We start from the raw sequence: 20171 nt of genomic DNA on the forward strand, positions 1-20171 counted from the left end.
CCACTTTTATCAAGCCACAAGTGACTTTTCAAAAAGCTATGTTTCTACTCAAGGAAATATGTATGGTGAGTATCTTGGGAGCAAAACCATCTATGCTCTTGCACTAAATTATACCTCAAATATCCTCAATCAATAGAACAGGTGGGCTACTACTTAAAGGTGTTTAGTCATGTTCGATGGCTTTGGACATAAGTTCATTCTGCAGTGACTCACTTAAGAGCCTTGTAACTGGTGGTGGGGCCCATTTGTCCTTTCGGCCAGTTACACTGTAGGAACAGCTATACCCAAGGCTACAGCTTTCGCTCTCACCTGATTTCTATAGCGGCTCGAAGGATTTACCGCTCGAGGTCGTTCCCAAGAGTATCGATCCCTTGGCAGGCCTCTCTTAAAAAGATAAAATTTGAGCGTTACTAACACTTTTCTCTTGCACCTAGGACCACGAAAGCCAAGGGAGAGGATAGTGTGTGTTAGAAGTAGGACCACTCGACCAACTCTTTGCACAAGTGTGCCAAGCACGAAAAACACTTGTTCTTTTTAATCTATCATTGCAATGTGATCTAACTATTTGGAGATGTTGCTCCAACAATCATGGTGTTCTTTTTAATTTTCAAAGGCAATTGTTTGAGTAAACTAGAATTTGAAAATCCTGGTCAACTTAATGAAAAACACGTTTGCATGAAGTAAGATTGCTTTAAAAATGAGACAAGTTGATTGTGAATTTTATTTGCACCAAAAATGGAAGTGTAGATTGTGAGTTTTATCTTGATGCAAGAAATAAAATTTGCCTTGTTGATTTTAAGCACCAAAACGAAGTTTGTTTTCTAACTTGCAAAAAAAATAAAGTTGTTTTTGTATAAGTTTGTGGTTCTTTTTACCTTTGAACAATGAAATTCTTTTTAATAGCCCCAAACAAATGTGTGATTCTTTTTCAAAAGCCCAAATTTGAAATGTGAAGTTAATTTTAAACCAAAATAAAAAGTGAATTCATTTTTAAAACCAACTTCAAAAACAAGTTAGTAAAAAAATATAAATCTACTCTTTAATCTAATTTAAATCTGCACAAAAGAGAAAAATAGTTAGTAAAATCCGCCTATTTGGTGGGCTTTTACAAGCCTAAAATTTTATTTATTTATTTTTTGGTTACAAGGTGATTTGGACAACGTTTTGTTACAATAGCGCTAGTCTGCGTTTGAACAGAGACACTATTTAACACAAACGTATTAAAAGAAAGGGAAAGACAGAGAAGGGAAAAGCACTGAAACAGGGGGAATAGCACCAAAATAATGCCAAACGCACCAAAACAGTGTCAAAATCGCAACCTGTGTGACATTTTCAACATTCAAACATGTTATTGGTTAAAAAAAAAATGATCTTTTTGGTGTTTGGATTCACGTCGGGTTCACCAAATGATGTCATGGAAATGGGGACAAGGCAACAACAAAGTTCAATGTTAATAAGTTAGTTTCAACCATAAAAACAAAACAAAGAACTAAAAACCATTCCAAACATATCAAGAGAGATTTCAAAAAGCATGAAAGAAGTTTAACAAAATAAAAGAAAGGAGAAGAGCCTCCCTAAGATGCTTCCATGATGCCTTTTGATGCTTCTCCCTTGTTTCTCTCCTCTCCAAGTCCCAAATGAGTGTAGCTCTCAGCTTTTAGCACTAGCCATGGATGCCATATGGAGATTCAAGATGGTTGAATATGATAAGCAAATACTATGCAAGAGTAGATAGTGATGCTATGAAAAAGCTTTATGCTAATGCCAGTATAACAACAATACTCTAAAATGCTTCTTCTTTTGCTTGAGGAGAAGGGTTCTATTTATAGAAGAAATGGGGAAATGAAGGGTTAAGATTGAATGGTTTAATCAAGGGCCAAGTTTGAAAGTTGGGGATCCATGTGCACAATTGGCACCAATAAAATGGTGACAAGTGTCAACATAGGATTGGGTTGAGAGAAGAGGTTGGAGGCATTAAAGGCCTGAGAAGACCTCATGGTTATCTAGAAGGTAAGGGTCAAGTCTAAATTAAGATTACCCATTGGATTAAGAGTTAATCCAAGGATAAACCTTTGTGCAAATGATTAAGAGATAATCATGGTCAAAGCATTAAAGGCTTGATGAGACCTTTGGGTTGGGTAGAGGTTGAGTCAAAACAAATGTTTTAACCATGTGGGAGGGTTTGAGGTAACCATTAATGGTTATTGGAGACTTTGGGGATTAAGTGGTTGAAGGTTGAAAGCTTTCAAAGGTTATCCAAGACTTTGAGGGTTAATTTGTTGAACACACAAAGCATTAATTGCTTTTCAAAGACTTTGGAGTCTTTGAGAAGTGACTCCAATTTGCTTAGGAATGTGACAATATTTAGGGGATGGATTAGGCTAATTAGGAAGGGTTTAGAAGAATCTAGAAGGGGTTTAGGCATACAAGTGGATTTTGTAGGAAAATGCAAGTGGGAGAAATTTTGGTATTTTCAATTAAAATAAAATCATTTATTTCAATTAAATGGTGTAAGTTGAATTTGGATAAATATTTAAATAAATATTAATTTATTTAAATGAGAAAAAGAAGATAAAGCATTTAAAATGCTTGAAGACTTTGAGGGAAACCATTAAAGGCTTGAAGACTTTAAGGAAAACCATTAAAGTCTTTAAGAAGACTATAGAAGGAAGCCATCAAGTTTGAAGACTTTAAAGCCATCAAGTTTGAATACTTTAAGGGAAACCATTAAAGGTTTCAAGTGGGTGAGGATAAATAGGATTTTAAATAAATAATTTATTTAAAATAGTTGTGCAACTTGCTTTTGTAGGAAAATACAAGTGGGTGGAGGATAAAGGTGATTTAAATAAATTATTTATTTAAAATAATTGTGCAACTTGCATTTGTAGGAAAATGCAAGTGGGTGGAGGATAAAGGTGATTTAAATAAATTATTTATTTAAAATAATTGTGCAACTTGCATTTGTAGGAAAATGCAAGTGGGTAGAGGATAAAGGTGATTTAAATAAATGATTTATTTATTTAAATGTGAAAGGTGGGATTTTGGGGGATTTAAATAAATATTAATTTATTTAAATGTGAGAGAAGATTTAATTAAACAAATATGATTTATTTATTTAATTAATGGTCTGAATTTGGTTAAGTGAATTAAATCAAATAAATTGAATAATTTATTTAATTAATAAGAGAAGAGGGTTAAGATGAATTAATTAAATATTAATTTAATTAATTATTAATTGATGGTTAAATAATCAAATAAATACTAAGTATTCATTTAATTAAGTGGACAGATTTATGTGACTACAGAACCATTCCTTTAATTTTTCTAGATATTTCTACCCAAAACTTCTGGTAAGAGGAGAGGGGATCCCCGTACCTTAATCCTCTACCATGGGGGATCCATTAACCAAGACAGAACAAGAAGGGATTTGGAATGTTATATTGCTAGCCTATGTTGATTAAATATAAGGATAGACTCTGTTTGGATAGTTATGTTGCTGGTCTATATTTGATCAGATGTTTTTTTCTGTTTCTAGTCATCTTATTCTTGTTAATAGTCATCAGATGTCTTTTCTGTTACTAGTCATCTTATTCTTGTTACTATTCAAACTGCAATTTCTCATATAATTTGCCTACATTCAATTTTTTTTTAAAAATATTTCGATACTTATCTCTCACTAGATTAAAATGAAATAAATATTTCTAATAAAAAAATAATAAAATTTTATAAAACACAAAACATTTTTTTAAAACCATTTTAATTATTATCCATTTCAATGTTTTAAATGAAAGCCCATAAATAAAAAATTGTACTCCACCAACTAACAAAAGGAATCAAATTAAGGCTTAACTATGTTCAATTACAAACAATTAATTAAAAAGCGTAAAAGCACCCCAAAAAAAAAAATAAAACCTCAAAAAGTCCCCTTTACGTGTTTAGACAGTCAATTGCAAACTGCCTGGGAATATTCATGTTTAAGATTATGGTTTCATGGAGAGGGAGAGGGGCTAGTTAAAATGTTTAGACCGCTCTAATAAAAATGAAAATTTAGTTATAAGGTTGTCACATAAATATTAAAAATTATTAACATAAATCTTAAATTCAAAAGAAAATTCTTCTATCATAATTGTAATTTTAGAATTGAAAAAATGTTATGAAAAAACAGGGCCTGCGATTGTTCTGTCATTATAGTTATGCTTATCTAAATAAATGTGTAATTAAAATTTTAAAAAAATAAAAAAATCATAAAGCTAATAATTATGAAAAAGAATAACTCACACATGGAACCCTGCTCTATGTTAGTGAAGAAAATGCTTCCCACCCCTACGTAATAACAGCTTATTTTACAAATACATTTAATATTCTTATTTCATTTTTAAAAATAATCATTTAGATCTTGTAATTGCAATTTTCCAATCCTATACAACTTCTCAAGGGCATAACCAAAAAATACAAGACCAACTCCCCTTCCATAGGCTCCATCCTGATTTATCTTAACAAAACAAATTTAATTTACTTACCCAATTAGTATTAAAAACAATCATGTATACTAAATTTTTCTATATTTTTCTATTGGATTTAATTTTCAAGCATATATATTACAATACAATGGATGAAATTCACTGACAAGCAGATCAAAGACATTTAGTATTGAAAACCAATCATGTATGCTAATTTTTTCCATTGGATTTAATTTTCAATAGAATAGATTACAATACAAGGGTTGAAATTCATTGACAAACAGGCCAAAGACACCAAAGCCAGAAAAAAGGTCTCTTGTTAATAATAACATTAGACTTTGAAACAATCTTTTGGCTGCTTTTAATATCAAAAATATTAGACTTTGAAACAATCTTCTAACTTTACAAAATTTTATTTATAGAATAACACAAACAGCAAATTTCGATTAATTAAGTAGAAAACATACATAATTAGTGCAACAATTTTAGTCCTATTCATATCTTAAAAAATATACTATCAGTGACCACAAGTGCATTGACCAATCTCTGTGATTTAGGAGTGCTAGATTTGAAATTTTCACGCTTTAGATCACTTTCATTTACATAAATAAGTCTTAGATTGCATCTGCAGTCACCAACTAATCTTGATGTTCAGGAGACAAATATTATAGAGGGATCACAGCAGCACTCATCCAGCAGACAGCAGCAACACAGAGCAGCCAGACTGCAGAACAAACAAAATAATATTACAAATTGTTCCAGAGCAATTAAACAGATAACCATTAAAACTCACCAAAAACATTGGTATTTACCATAAAAACCCCTACAAAATAATTGAGAGACTATAACTAAGATCATCATAAGATCCCTCATTAATTTATTAGAAAACTGCAACTACATACTCTTATAATGAAACCCCTGTAAGCCACTCACAGAGCAAACCACTAAAAGCCTATAAAAACAGTGAAATCATTATGTCACTAGAAACATTGTAAAAACAAGCAGTAACTTACAATTCAAAAAGAAAATCATGAAAAAAGCCTATTAAAACAGTGAAATACAGAAAATCGTTGTCTATTTAGTATTTACGAAGTACTCAAAATCATGAAAAAGGCCTATAAAAACAGTGAAAACCAGAAAATCATTGTCTATTTACAAAGTATCACGAGCACTAACTTAAAATTCAAAAATCTTTCAAATAATTTTAGTGTTCCACAGAGATGCATCCCCCAAAGAAACCCGCGTCCCCTGTAGGTGGGATGTTTCCAAAACATGGGGACTTGGGCAAAACATCCTCCACAGCACTACCACTTCTGCTACCTTGGCCACCTCAGCCAGGGATGCTGCGGGTCGCTTGCTATATGGCAAATGTCATTACATAATGATTGCAAACTTCAACTTCATGAAAATCATGAAAATTAATTGGCCTTTCAGGGACACTCACAGAGATGTTATATTACAGATTTTGCCTTCAAAATTTCAATTCACCTCTATTTTTATATCAGCACTAACCCATCACCGCTCTGCGACCATCCCCTCACCGTCCCAAAATTTACACCCTCAGACCCTTGGTCTCCCCATCCCCGAAACTTGTCCCATATACATACACATGCATATTCACACATATATGTGTATTCACCTCATTTATCTATATCCATTTACTCTAATCACCATATTTGTTTCAAAATTTCCCACCTTTTCTGTACACACTCTTCTGCTTACTCTGTTGCTCTCATTATATCCCTGGCTTTTCAATGTCTTGTTCTATCATAAATTGACAGCTCAATTTTTAAACCAGATATGTCATTATCCGGCTTCTCATTTAGGTATTTCAATCTCTATTTCCATTCCTTATTTAAGTATTACATTTTCTTATTCTCACTCTCATTTTTGTTATCTGTTTTTTTGTTCTACTACTATATTTAGTTCTATTACTGTATCATTCCTCTTATTTCTTATTTTCTTTTGTATTTTTAGTATTTTTTTAAAATTGTTGACTTCTTTCTTTCCTTTCTATCTTATTTCTTGCATCTTGTGCCACATTGCTCCTTTCATCTATTTCTTTTTATCTATTATTTATTTTATTTCTCTTCTTTTGTCATCTCAAAAAAAATTACATAATCAAATCCACAAATATACCAAATCTAATAATCAAATCCACAAATATACCAAATCTAATAATGAACTGTGAAAATTTTATGTCCTGAATTACAAATTCCCACTATATAAACTAAAAGTTTCTGCAAAATAAAAATATTATGAAGTGAGTCAATCCTTCACAGTCTGAACCTTCCAGATGACTGGAGGAAACCTTTTGAAGGAAACCCTATGTTCCTGTTCCTTCATCTCCAGCTAACTGGTTCTATAACTTTTGCTGTATAAAATTTTGACCACGATTACAGTCTTTTAGTCTAATTTGTTGAATACTTGACCTTACATGAACTTGTGAAAATAAAATCCCTTTCCACTCGATTTTTTTGTACTGTAAGAAAATTTTATACTTATTCATGGAAAAGCTATTACTTGTTAAAAAAACCAAAAAGCTACAAGTTCAGGGCAAAGAGACCACACACCATCCTTCCAAAAACCCTGTCTGTCGCTGAGGCGGCGCTTGTGCGTACTGCGGCGGCGCTACCACGGGTGGCGGTTGCTGGTAATATCCCTGCGGGTACCCTGCGACACAACAAAGTTCATAAAATCAAAACCCTAATCGCTCATAAAAACAAAAGAATCGAGGGTTTCAAGAAGAAAACACTAACAAAGCTAAGGCTTCTACAGGTTACGATCACTCATAAAAACAAAAGAATCGAGGGTTTCAAGAAGAAAACACTAACAAAGCTCAGGCTTCAACAGGTTACAAACATACCTTGTCCAGGATATGGATAAGCGTATTTGGGATCCGACATTGTTGTTTACTGGTGCTTTACCAAGCAGATCTGCAACTTTAATGGCACAATTCAAAAATTATGATCAGCTGCTAATGCCTGTATTCCTGGTCCTTTTTGACTAAAATGCGCGTGAATTATCAATATTACCTACTGTTGTGTTGTCACTTCCACAACAGCATGACTTGTCAGTTGTTGGCTTATTAAACCGCCTTCCATGACGATATCCGACGGTCAGCCTTAGCCGATGGCGGAATCTACGGTTTGTATCTACTCTCCAGAAGATTCGAATACCACGCGGAAAGTTCACGACATCCACTCGCTTAAATGCGAAGGTTTTGCGCAAAATAATTTGTAATTGGAAAGTGGGATTGGGATATACGTTTTGATTTTCAAGGAAAACGTTTTTTATGGAATCAGTTTTCTTAGTTTTTAATTATTTTATTATTAGAATGTTTTGCCACAAAAAGGTTATAAGAAAATTTGTGCTTTTTGAGGCAGGTTTTATCTTCCAATTTAAAAATAAAAAACTAATATTTTTTTAATTGATTTGTTTTAAAGTGATGTTTTTCAACAAATAAAGGTTATGGATGAGTGTTGGTGGGGTCTTCTTAAGCTGTCATTTTAAATTTAATGACAACTTTGAAATTGTGATATTGATGTGGAGTGATAACTATTTTTTATGTTGAATAAGTAATGGTTTTCCCAGCCTTTACGGTATATAACTAGTCATCCTTAGCTTTAAACAAAGTACCTAAGATACCTCTTTTGTGGTGATTAAAAATAATGGCCTATCACATGCTTAACCTCCACTAGAAAGCAAGTTTCATTGGTGCATACCTCTTTTGCCTATTACATACTTAACCTCCACTAGAAAGCAAGTTTCATTGGTGCATACCTATATTCATACAAAAGGAATGTCCTTGTCCTTGACTTTTAAGACAAAGAAATGAGATAGGTGTTTTTTTTTCAAATGGTTATCTAGTTCTTAGAATGTATTTATGCATGCATTATAATTTAAGATAAATTATTCATTGGTGCATCTTAGAGGTTGGATAGCCTCTTTTTTGGGAGGATTCGAACACACAATTTTTGTGTACAAATTTATTTGTTGGTTTCTAAGTTCTTTTATTGATTTAGTAATTTAATTTATAATTTGTTAAGCTTCGTGTTGACTTATTAGTTTGATTCACAATTTGTGTGGTGTCAAGTAGTTGTGTGACTTTGTTATGTTGATTTCTAAGTTCTCAATTGACTTATTGATTTGCTTTCACATTTTAAGAAGAAAGGTGAACTTATCTATAGATTTGCTTTGTTGGGTTGATTTTAGCCTTTAAAGAAAGTGTTAGAGTCATCTTTTATTAGCTAATAATTACTAGTCTATTATACTCTATGCTTAAGTTAAACTTAGGAATCTTATAATTCTTTAGGGTTTTTCTCCTTTAGGGTTTCGAGTATCCTCTTATAAGGATTCTCTCTTTGCATTTTCATAACAATTTGTAATTATTGCATTGCATTCTTGTTGCACAATCAATATGACTCCTCTTTTCTGGATCTCTAAATTCTGGCCTCCATAGCTATTTTGCTTCTCTCTTTTTGTGACAGGTTTGCATGCAGGTGATCTTTGGGAGCTATAGAGTTGATTTTTTCTCAACTCCAATATGATATCAGAGCTGCATGCCCTTGCTCTCTTCATGAGATTTTTTGGGCCTTGTTCTTTAGATTTAAGTATTTGGGGGTTTGTGCAGTTGTTTTTTTTTTTTTTTTCATTTCTAGGTGTAGCTGATTTTTTGGTATATTTTGGTGCCAAAAGGACCTCACAATTGGATTCAGGAGGTCGATTCCACGAATTTTGGTATATAATTCGACTATTTTTTATGACAGGGGCATCTAGGGCATAATTTTTTCTTGGCACATTTTTCGAAGCACAAAAATTTGTACGGTTGTACCTACAAATGCGTCAAAAAAAAATTATCCTTTTTATGCCCTACAAGAGGGTTTTTTTTCTTTTGGCCGTAACTTGGTCATACGGAGGCATTTTTCGACAAACCTTATATCGTTCAGAAAGCTCTTTCCGAGCTCTATCCATATCTGAAGGTTTGAATTTTTTATTTTTCTTTTTTGATGGCTTTTTTTCTATCAAACTTTATATCTTTGGAAAGCTTGTTCTGTTTTCTTTCCATTCATATGAGTTTTCTTTCCAGATTCTGGTCCAGGTATATTTTATTCATTTTATTGCTTTTCAGCACTCTGGTGAATATCTTGGATGTTTCAAGACTTGGGATCTATTTCTTTGAGTAGGATGTCTCATTTTTTGTTATTCTTTCTATTTCCACTCTTCTATCTCTTATGATCATTGTAGCATTTTATTTATACAAACGCACTGAGATAAAGTGCAATCATGCATTGTATACTTAGGATCTTGCACATCTTGTGCCTTATTGTACATACACTACTTATAAAGTGCCATGGGGGGGTTGATGTTTGCCTTTATTTGCCATCTACCTTTATCACGTGAGTGTCCCTTCCATGACATTAGCCTTATGATGTTCGTCAAGTGAGTGTTTCTTCCACGACACTATGTACTTTCTTTGCACCTTCGATGTTCCTGGTTTTTCGTCATGCAGTTCTTGTTGGTCATTCTTTTCAGTGTACATGTCCCTCTCCCTTTTCAGCATTATGAGGAGGTTTTTCATGTTGTTCTAATGCTTCCTTGGTTCGATTAATCAGCTCTTCAAGCTTTGGTGTTTTATGCCATCTGTATCTTTGAGTTCAGTTGTTTGTCTTTGTTTGCCATCTAATTCGAGTAGTGTCATTTGAGGGCACTCATGTAGATTACAGCCTTCTCTACCTGGTCATGTTCTATTTCAGTGGAGGTTCTTTAGATCAACAGTTACTCTTCGACAGTGTTTACAGCTATTTCATGCTTCAATGGTGTTCTTCATTCTCTTCTTTTTGTTCCTATCTTCTAGAAAACTCTTGTTTGGAGGCTTCTTAGTCCTTCACTTGAGCTTTCATCTCTTCTTGGAGAGGAACTTTTTCCCACAGGGTTTTCTCCTTTTTCTCCACTTTACAGAGATATTATTGTACTTGGGTACCTCATCAGGCCTAGTTCTCGAGACCCATTGTTGCTTTCCTGCATTTTTTTCATATTTTTTTAGTCCTTAGTTGTTTTTTAGCTACTTCCTAAGTTCATCTTAAGGGGGGGTGTTAGAGTAATCTTTTATTAGCTAATAATTATTAGTCTATTATACTCTATGCTTAAGCTAAACTTAGGAATCTTATAATTCTTTAGGGTTTTTCTCCTTTAGGGTTTCGAGTACCCTCTCATAAGGATTCTCTCTTTGTATTTTCATAACAATTTGTAATTATTGAATTGCATTCTTGTTGCACAATCAATATGACTCCTCTTTTCTGGATCTCTAAATTCTGGCCTCCATAGCTATTTTGCTTCTCTCTTTTTGTGATAGGTTTGCATGCAGGTGATCTTTGGGAGTTGTAGAGTTGATTTTTCCTCAACTCCAATAGAAAGTATCATGCATCTTGCCTTTTGAAGTCTTTGATTGGTTTTATTGGGTTTTTCTCACCTTTCAAAGAAAGTGGAATGTGTGAATCATCCTTCAAAGTCTTAGATTGATTTATTAGTTTTGTTTCACACTTATGAATAAAAATAAATTTCTTTGTGGTATGTAACTTGCCATGTAAGATTATAGAAAGTTATTTGGTGCAAAGTGTTTATCCTCATCATAGAATGATTCGAATAAGTATTTGTGAGATTGTAGCATCCTAAATTGTACTCCCTTACAATTTAGTCCACATTTTAGGCTCTCACCTTAGTGTTTGTCCCCTAGTGCTTAATTAAGACCTAATTATGCTTGCATCATGCAAATATGGCCTTATTTTCATTTTATATATCACATGACCCCTTGGTTTGGCCCCAAAATAAGGTAGGACCAGGGCGTGGCGCTTTGGTCCTCACTGGGACCAGGGCACCACACTTTGGTCCTCCTTAATTGGGCCCTATTTTCAACCCCTCTTGCATTCTCAAATTTGAGCAAGAAAACTCTCTTCGTGTTAGCCTATGTCTAGAAATTAGCATGTTTTTCGATGGGAAAGTATATAAGGAGGCTTTCCCCTCTCATTTGCATAGATACAAGGATCATCATGATAAACAGATATATAAGGGCGAAATTATAATTATCAAGCATTCAAGCATTCAAGCATTGAACCATTGAACCATTCATCATTGAGCATCTCTAGAGGTCTTCAAAGTTGCATTCTCCATTCATCAATTGTGGAGTAACATTACATCTTTCATATACAAGCATATGTGTGTGATTAGGGTTTTTTCATGTTCATGCCATTTCATACAACATATGTGATTACATTCAAGAAGCAAAGCATCATTATCAATCATTGCAGATCTGAGTTATGTCCTTCCATTATTTATTTCAATTAAGCAAAGATGAAGGCCCCTTAGATGATAAGGATCTTCCTTCCCAATCTACTAAAGAGGACATGCATGATGAAAGAAAGGAAAATCCCCCTTTACAAGATATTCCTTCTTCATCTACTAATCCCTTTGTTTCTTCTAAACATCCTTACACTACAAAATTCAAATAAATTTATTACAATGTTCCTTTGCCTTATCAATTAAAGCATTCTTATAGGAGTGGCTTTAACATAATATCAAAACAAGGTTTTAGAGGAGGAGGAATTGGAAAATTTGAACAAGGAAATAGAGTCCCTATAAACCCTCCTACACAAATTACCACAGAAGGCCTATGAAATAATAATAAATCTCCTATGGATGACCTCCTTAGGATTCAAAACTTTAAAGACCATCTTGCAAGATGACAAGATATTCATGCAGCTAAATGTGTTTCTTCTTCAAAAACTCATTTTTGTTCATTTCCTCAAACTCATTATCATCACATTAATGATTGTGTTGATTTTCAAAATGCAATGAAAGAACTTATTGATAGTGGCAAATCTAAAATCATAGATAATAATCCTTCTTTAATAATAATAATCCTTGTCCTCAATCTCAAAAGAATAAGCCTACACCTATTGATGATCGAGAAAAATTGGCTACTAGAATCTTTTGTAAATTGAAGTATGACAAGAATGTTGTTTTTCCTTTTGTAAAGTTTAGCACTAAGCATAAAGAAGGTAGTGAATATTGTCTTTTTCATCATGGTGGTTCTCATTCTCTTGGAAAGTGTAAATCATTTAAGGAATTTGTTCAAGAACAATATGATCATGTTCGTATATGGCATTCAACATATCTTGCTTTCTTTCTTGGTGAAAAGGTAGTTCCTTTGCACTCCTTTCACTCTCATGTTGCTCCTCACCCTATGACACAATTAATTCACTTAATTGGGGGCTCTTTGTCATAAGAGGTGATGCTTTTTAAATTTCAAAACATCTTGAGGTAGCAACATGATTCTCTTTTACCACTATCCTATCTCTTATCTTTAAAGTTTCACTATTTCCTTTATGGATTGCATTATTCATAATTGGATGTCCTTTCTTGCATACAATTATCTTTTATTCAAGTACATATGTGTCCCTTGTTAGGAGCTATTCTTTGTTTGAAACATCACGTCTCTTATGAATAATCTCTCCTAAGGAAATGCGTGATTCTTCCCCCTAATCCATCCTTGTCTTCTTACTTGGGAGGGCAAGGATGGCATTTTTCCCTTTCTCTCTTTCTATGAATAGTATCATTATTCCCTTTAGGGGTTGCATTTTTCATGTGTTGATATCCTTGTCTGCATGGAATGGTATGTCTCTTATGACTAATCCCTCCTTAGGGAATCTATGATCTCTCTCTCTCTCTCTATGAATACTACCACTTCTATAGAGTTATGTTTTACATATACTAATGTCTTCTTCAATTGGATATTTATTCATGTGAGTATATTGTATATTTTCTTATGTTTTATTTCTCCTTAGAGGTTGTGTAATTCTTCTCATTGTCCTTACACTTGGGGGGCAATGATATCTCTCTCTCCTCCCTAAGGATCTACTTTTCTTTTGTGAGAAATATTTTCTTATGATTTGATGTCATTCCTTGTGTGAAGTTGTTGTTTGCTAAAGGATTCTCTCTTATGTAAGAGGTATATGTCCTTGGCTACAACCTCTTCTTCACTTCGCAATGTATCTATTATAGACTTACCCCCTCTCATTGGATCAAAAGTGTGTCATCATTCATCAAGAATCTCTTTCACCTATCAATAGGAGGAAGGTATGCATTCTTGTTCTACCTTCCTTTATTTTGGTAGAAAATGCTATATTTGTTCAAGAAACTCCTCTCGGAGGTAGATGTCTTTTGAGCAAAGATATCTTCTCCTCCAAGGATCTCCTTTACACTTGTTGCAAGATATCTCTTTTTCAACTATCTTATCCTTGCTTATAATATTATTCCCTCTTTAGCTTGGATTTATGCCATTGTTGTCTAAAGGATATCTCCTTAGTGTTAAAGGCAGGTATCCTTGTTTCTTAGCGTCCTTAATACATCAACATAGGGCTATCTTATGGGGAGGCACCCACATCACTCCCTTTGTACCATATTGTACCATACTTTTGCATGTTTTAAATGGGGTGTTCATTCTCATATCCAAAGTAAACAAACTCTTAGAGCAAGATGCTTCATGCCCAAAACCATTTGCAACATTTGATATATGTCTTAAATGGGGTTACACATCACCAAAACCAAAGTAAACAAACTCTTACATGGGATGTCCTTGAAACCAGTCATGTATTTGTTTCAATCAGGGTTACACATTCTTGGAACCAGAGGAAACTCTTAGAACAAGATGTTCCCGAAGCTAGACATTCACCCCTTGGCATTTACACATAGTCGCCTCTAGACATTTTAATTTACATTACATGTCTTAAACAGGTTGATGCACACTTGAAACCAGAGGAAACAAACTCTTATATGGGGTGTTATATACTTGAAACCAAACATCACTTGCACACATGCACGAGGACGAGTGGAACTAGCTATAAATAGCTAGATTATTCCTACTCTCCTCCCCAACATGGATCACCTAGATAAAAACATCTAGGAGAAAGGTATCCATGTCCCTTATCATCATTCTTCTCATGGATCACCTAGAAAAACACATCTAGCATGTATTTGTGTTCTCTCTTTCCTTCTTCTCATGAGCTTGTAGCTTTTCTATTGATAGTTCATGGATGATGTGTGCTTTGTGTTGGCATTTCAATAGAAGGAGATTGTTGATATTCATTAAGGATATTGAGAAGGTTGTTGAAGATTATTTGATATAACTAAAAAAGGATGATAACTATCTTTATAACATTATTTTGTCATTTATGTCAAGAAATTGATTTTCTAATTCAGTATGATGTTGCCATATCTTAAGAAGTATGTTTTGATGAGTATTAAGTGGTCGGTAAGTGACACAGAAAGAATGCGATAAGAAAAGGGAGAAATAAGTTATTCAATGGGCAACTATTACCGAGTTAGACAATGATGAGATCATGATGTTTAGATTGTTTTGATATCCTACAAATGTTGTTGATTGTAAGGTCAATACTATACTATGTCACCAAGCAAAGAACCTAGTCGGTAAACCCTAAGGAACCTAGTCGGTAAACCCTAAGGTTATCGATATCGGTTAATGAAAGGGGAATGTCTACCGAGTAAAGTTTAGTATTTACCAAGTTGCAACTGAGTTATGATAGATCGCATTGGATGGATAAAAGCATTATTTAATGAAGGATGCTGATGAGCTGGAGATGTATAAATGACTGGTATGCCGTGCATGAAGTTTGTTAAGGATCTATGGCAATGGAAGATCGGCAGGAAGATCTACAGTGCAAATTGAACTTCAATAACCTTGTGCAAGTTCCAAGAAAGGAATGCAAGTCCCTAGGCAAGGTAAAACATTTTCAGATCGAAAGATGCATTGAACCTAGTCAAGATTAAAGATCTGATGGCTAAGATTGATCATAGGAAATGTGATCAAGGAGATTCAGCGGTTAGCAAATTATTTATAACTAAGAAATTGTTGATGAACAATGTATGCGGGCAACTGTAAGCACAGGGATGCTACATAGTGATTACCGAGCACAAAAGCTTGAAGACTTGTTTGAATAACAGAGTAGGGAGCCCAGTAGAGGGACAAGATAAGTCCTATGACAAGATTGTTTTGAGCAAATAAGAATCTACTTTAGCATTTTAGATGTGAAGTTGTAGATATATTTTTATTACTGTTATTTTGTAAAGTGACAGAAAATCTCTCAACCGAGTGGACTTAACAGTCTTATTTGTAAATCCTCTAGCAAGGTGACATTCTAAATGAGTGTTTGAAATCTTTTGACAAGGTCACTTCTAACAAAGTGAAGATCCTAACAGATCTGAGGGAAATCCCTTAATCGGGTCACATCTAACAATGTGTTTGTAATCTTTAACAGGATTTGCTTTTAACCGAGCATACTCTAGAAGAGTATATTTCTTAGTGGGTCCGAAATCCCACAGTGGTTTTTCCCTATTTGGGTTTCCACGTTAAATCTGGTGTTATATGTATTATGATGATTATGTGTTTATGAGTTTGCATGTTTAGCAATTTTTGGTTATAGTGTTGAAGTTTAAGTTATCGAGGTTGAATCTGTTGATTTTATGGAAGATTAAGTTTGTATGATTCACCCCGTCCCCCTCTCATCTTGTTAGCTATTGGCATCAGAACTTTACAATTGGTATTAGAGCTTTGAACTTCGGAAGAAAAGTTTAAAGGTACTTGAGGCAAAGATTCGAAGATGTATAAAAGGGATGCACCAAAGCTGAACAAGTCAAGTTTCTCCACATGGCAGAAAAGGATGAAGCTGCATTTATCAGGAATTGGAGAATATGCAACATATTATTTGGAGAATGATTACATACCACCAAGCACCAACCTGATGACCTTAGAAGAGATAAAGGCAAAGCAAGAATATATTCAAGCTATGATTGAAATAACATCATCATTGACCGACTCAGAGTTTAATGATCTAGAAGGCTGCAATGATGCAAAAGCAATGTGGACCAAGCTCATATCTGTGTATGGCGATGATGAACATGTCCAAAGAGAAAAAGTAGATAGTCTAAGAGGACAACTTGAATCCATGAGAATGAATGAAGGTGAGAACATAACCCAATACAGTACAAGGTTAAAGGAGATTGTCATAAAGGAGCAAGAGGAACTATTGTAGAAAAGGATGTAACAAGTAAGTTGTTGAGAACCCTTCTACCTGCTTATGCCATTCGAGTCTCAACAATCAATGAATTGAGGTCTGTACCTAACATGCCAATTTCTTTGGGTGCTACTATTGGTAAGCTACATGCATTTGAGTTAAGTAATTTTGATAATAGTGGGTCTTCGGTAAATAAAGTAGAATCTACATTCAGTTCTTTTCATATTGGTGAATATGATGATTACAATGATAGAATGAGTAAGTACTCTAAAGGGAATCACAGTGGAACAAGTGAAAGATTTCGTAAGAACATGGAAGAAGTGCACAAACTGTATGAGGAAATCAAGAAGCAAGAAGAGTTTGAAGCATTATTAGCCAGGAGGTTACTGAGAGGGAAAGGTAAGTATAAAGGAAAGCTACCTTTAAAATGTTTCAATTGTGATAAAATAGGACATATGGCTTCTAAGTGTCCTGACAAAGAATCTAGTGAAAAGAGAGAATACCAAGATAACAGGCAGAAAGACAACCAATACAGAGGACATTGAGACTTCAGAAGGAGAGACAGAAAGACATGCCTAGTAGCTGATGAGGAATCCAACGATGATAAATCTGATGAAACTGATACTGAGGAAGTTGTTTATGTGGCTATTAAAGATGGATCAGATGAAGAAAGGTATGAAGAAAAATCACTAATATCTCACATAAATAATAATGATTCTTGGATCACAGACAGTGGATGCTCACATCACATGACAGGTGATAAACACAAGTTTGTTAAATTAGAAGACTATGATGGAGGCTATGTAAGATTTGGTAATGATGCACCATGTCCGGTGAAAGGTAAAGGATCTATAACACTTCTTGACAATGCTAAATGTGATAATGTATACTAGGTTGAAGGTTTGAAATACAATTTGTTGAGTGTAGCACAGCTAAACAATACATGATACCGAATAGAATTTCAGAAAGGAATTGTCAAAGTTCATGACAAGCATGGAAAGTTAGCTACTATCGGGACACAAACAAAAGGTAATACATTTCATCTTGACTCAACTCGGAACAAGTGTCTTTATGCTAAGATAGATGATACCTGGTTATGACATAAAAGGTTTTGTCATGTAAATTTTGATAATCTGATCAAAATAAGTAAGAAGCACCAAGTAAGAGGTCTACCGAGTCTGGAAAAACCCGAGAATGCTATATGCCGAGGATGCCAGATGGGTAAGATGACAAGATCAAGCTTTACAAGTAAGTCATACACTTCTAAAGAAATTTTAGACCTAGTACACACTAATCTTTGTGGTCCCATGAAAGTTCAAAGTTATTATGGTGATAAATATTTCATATTATTTGTGGATGATTACTCAAGGATGATGTCAATTATGTTTTTAAAAGAAAAATCATAAGCTTTTCAAATGTTTAAATGGTACAAGGCAAGAGTTGAAAATGAAACAGGAAGACAACTGAAATTTCTTAGATCTTATAGAGGAGGAGAGTTCACTTCTGATGAATTTAACTTATTCTACAATGATCATGGTATAAAAAGGCAAGTATCTACACCGAGAACGCCTCAACAAAATGGGATAGCCGAGAGAAGAAACAGATCAATTGTAGATTGTGCTAGAAACCTGATGATAGAAAAAAGGGTACCTCAAACATTTTGGAGAGAAGCATTCAACACTACAGTTTACACCCTGAACCGAGTTCAACTGAAGAAAGGAACTATGAAGACACCATATGAGATCTGGTATGACAAGAAACCTAATGTAAGTTATTTTAAAATCTTTGGAAGTAGATGCTATGTTCACAAAGATGACAGAAATGGAAAGTTTGATCAGAAAAGTGAAGAAGGAACATTTCTTGGTTATTCTTCTAGAAGTAAAGCATTTAAATGTCTGATCAAATCATCTAACAAAATAGTAGAAAGTGCAAATGTGAAAATTGATGAATTTCCAGAAAGAAATGATGAAGGAAATTCCAAAGAACCAGAAGATTATGAAGAATTTGTTTATGTTCAACCGAGAAGTCCTATCGAGAAAGTTGCTGAAGAAAATAAAGATAATGTCCAATTACCGAGTGATGGAGAAGATCATACAGAACCTACCGAGCCTATATTAGCCAAATATGTCAGAAGACATCATGCATCAAGTCAGATTATTGGAGATAAGGATGATCCAGTGATGACAAGGAACAAATTGAGACAGAACACATGTCTGATATCTGAATTTGAACCGAGAATAGTAAAAGAGGCATTTAACAGTGAAGATTGGGTAAATGCTATGACAGAAGAGATTGATCAAATCAAGAAGAATGCCACATGGACACTGATCCCAAGACCAAAGGACAAAAATGTAATCGGTACAAAGTGGATTTTTAGAAACAAGCTAAATGAAAAAGGTGAGGTCATTCGGAACAAAGCAAGACTAGTTTGCAAAGGTTATGCTCAAGAAGAAGGAATAGATTATGGTGAGACTTTTGCACCTGTGGCTGGACTTGAGGGAGTAAGAACATTGTTGGCATATCCTACTTTCAAAAATTTCAAGGTATATCAAATGGATGTTAAATCTGCATTTTGGAATGATATACTAGAAGAAGAAGTTTACATTGAACAACCTGAAGGATTTGTTGAAGACAAGAGTAAAGATCAAGTATGTAAACTAAAAAAGCTTTATATGGTCTGAAACAAGCACCTAGAGCATGGTATGAGAGACTGCACTCTTACTTAATCAAGATTGGTTTTATAAGGACAAGTGAAAACAACAACATGTACATGAAGAGTGATGAGGACAATGGAATACTGATCTCAGCCATATTTGTTGATGATATTATTTTTTGTGGTAATGACTCCTTATGCAAGAACTTTGGAAATGAAATCAGAAAAGAATTTGAGATGTCATTAATCGGTGAGAAAGTATTTTATAGGTTTACAGATACTGCAAATGAAAGATGAGATTTTCATTACTCAATCCAAGTACATAAAGGAAATCTTGAAGAAATTTGGAATGGAGGATTCTAAACCAGTAAGTACTCCTATGACTACTAATTGTAAACTATCAAAGAATGATGAATTTGCATCTGTTGATGAGACACTTTACCGATCTATGATTGGGAAGTTGCAATATGTTGTGGATAGTAGACCGGATATAACACATGTAGTAGGTATTGTTGCAAGATTTTTTGCAGATCCCAAGGAAACCCATATGACAGCAATCAAGAGAATTTTCAGAGACCTGAGAGGCACTGAAGATTATGGCTTAGTATATGAAAAGAGAAATGATTTTGATTTAAAAGTTTATACTGATGCTGATTGGGCTGGCAACATAGATGACAGGAAAAGCACAAGTGGTGGAGCTTTCTTTTTGGGAGAAAGACTAGTAAGTTGGCTTAGCAAGAAACAAGGATGTATTTCACAGTCAACAACAGAAGCTGAATATGTTGCTGCAACATTGAGCTGCACAAATATAGCATGGATCAAACAACTGTTGGAAGGTATAAATGAGAAAGTTACTGAGCCAGTAACTATATTCTGTGATAATACGAGTGCCATTAACATTTCAAAGAATCCGGTAATGCACTCTAAGACAAAGCATATATCTATAAAGTATCATTATCTCAGAGAAGA

The 20171-nt window shown here is 34.1% G+C and overlaps 1 protein-coding gene across 3 annotated transcripts; it reads right to left on the reverse strand.

Moving 5' to 3' along the window:
* Positions 1-4884: 4884 nt before the first annotated feature.
* Positions 4885-7521, reverse strand: LOC131067205 (protein CYSTEINE-RICH TRANSMEMBRANE MODULE 11). Of its 3 annotated transcripts, XM_058002152.2 has the most exons (4): positions 7327-7521; positions 7034-7133; positions 5363-5412; positions 4885-5184 (listed from the first exon to the last, which is right to left on the reverse strand). In XM_058002152.2, the coding sequence occupies exons 1-4, from the start codon at positions 7364-7366 to the stop codon at positions 5126-5128; spliced, it is 249 nt and encodes an 82-aa protein (XP_057858135.2). In that variant the 5' UTR covers positions 7367-7521; the 3' UTR covers positions 4885-5125. The 3 variants fall into 3 exon arrangements, 1 of the variants encoding a protein (XP_057858135.2); XR_009111789.2 differs by lacking the exon at positions 5363-5412 and having other exon boundaries at positions 7327-7514; XR_009111790.2 differs by lacking the exons at positions 4885-5184; positions 5363-5412 and adding an exon at positions 6587-6834 and having other exon boundaries at positions 7327-7517.
* Positions 7522-20171: the final 12650 nt, after the last annotated feature.

The sequence above is a fragment of the Cryptomeria japonica genome, chromosome 3, assembly GCF_030272615.1.
Source record: "Cryptomeria japonica chromosome 3, Sugi_1.0, whole genome shotgun sequence".
NCBI lineage: Eukaryota > Viridiplantae > Streptophyta > Pinopsida > Cupressales > Cupressaceae > Cryptomeria > Cryptomeria japonica.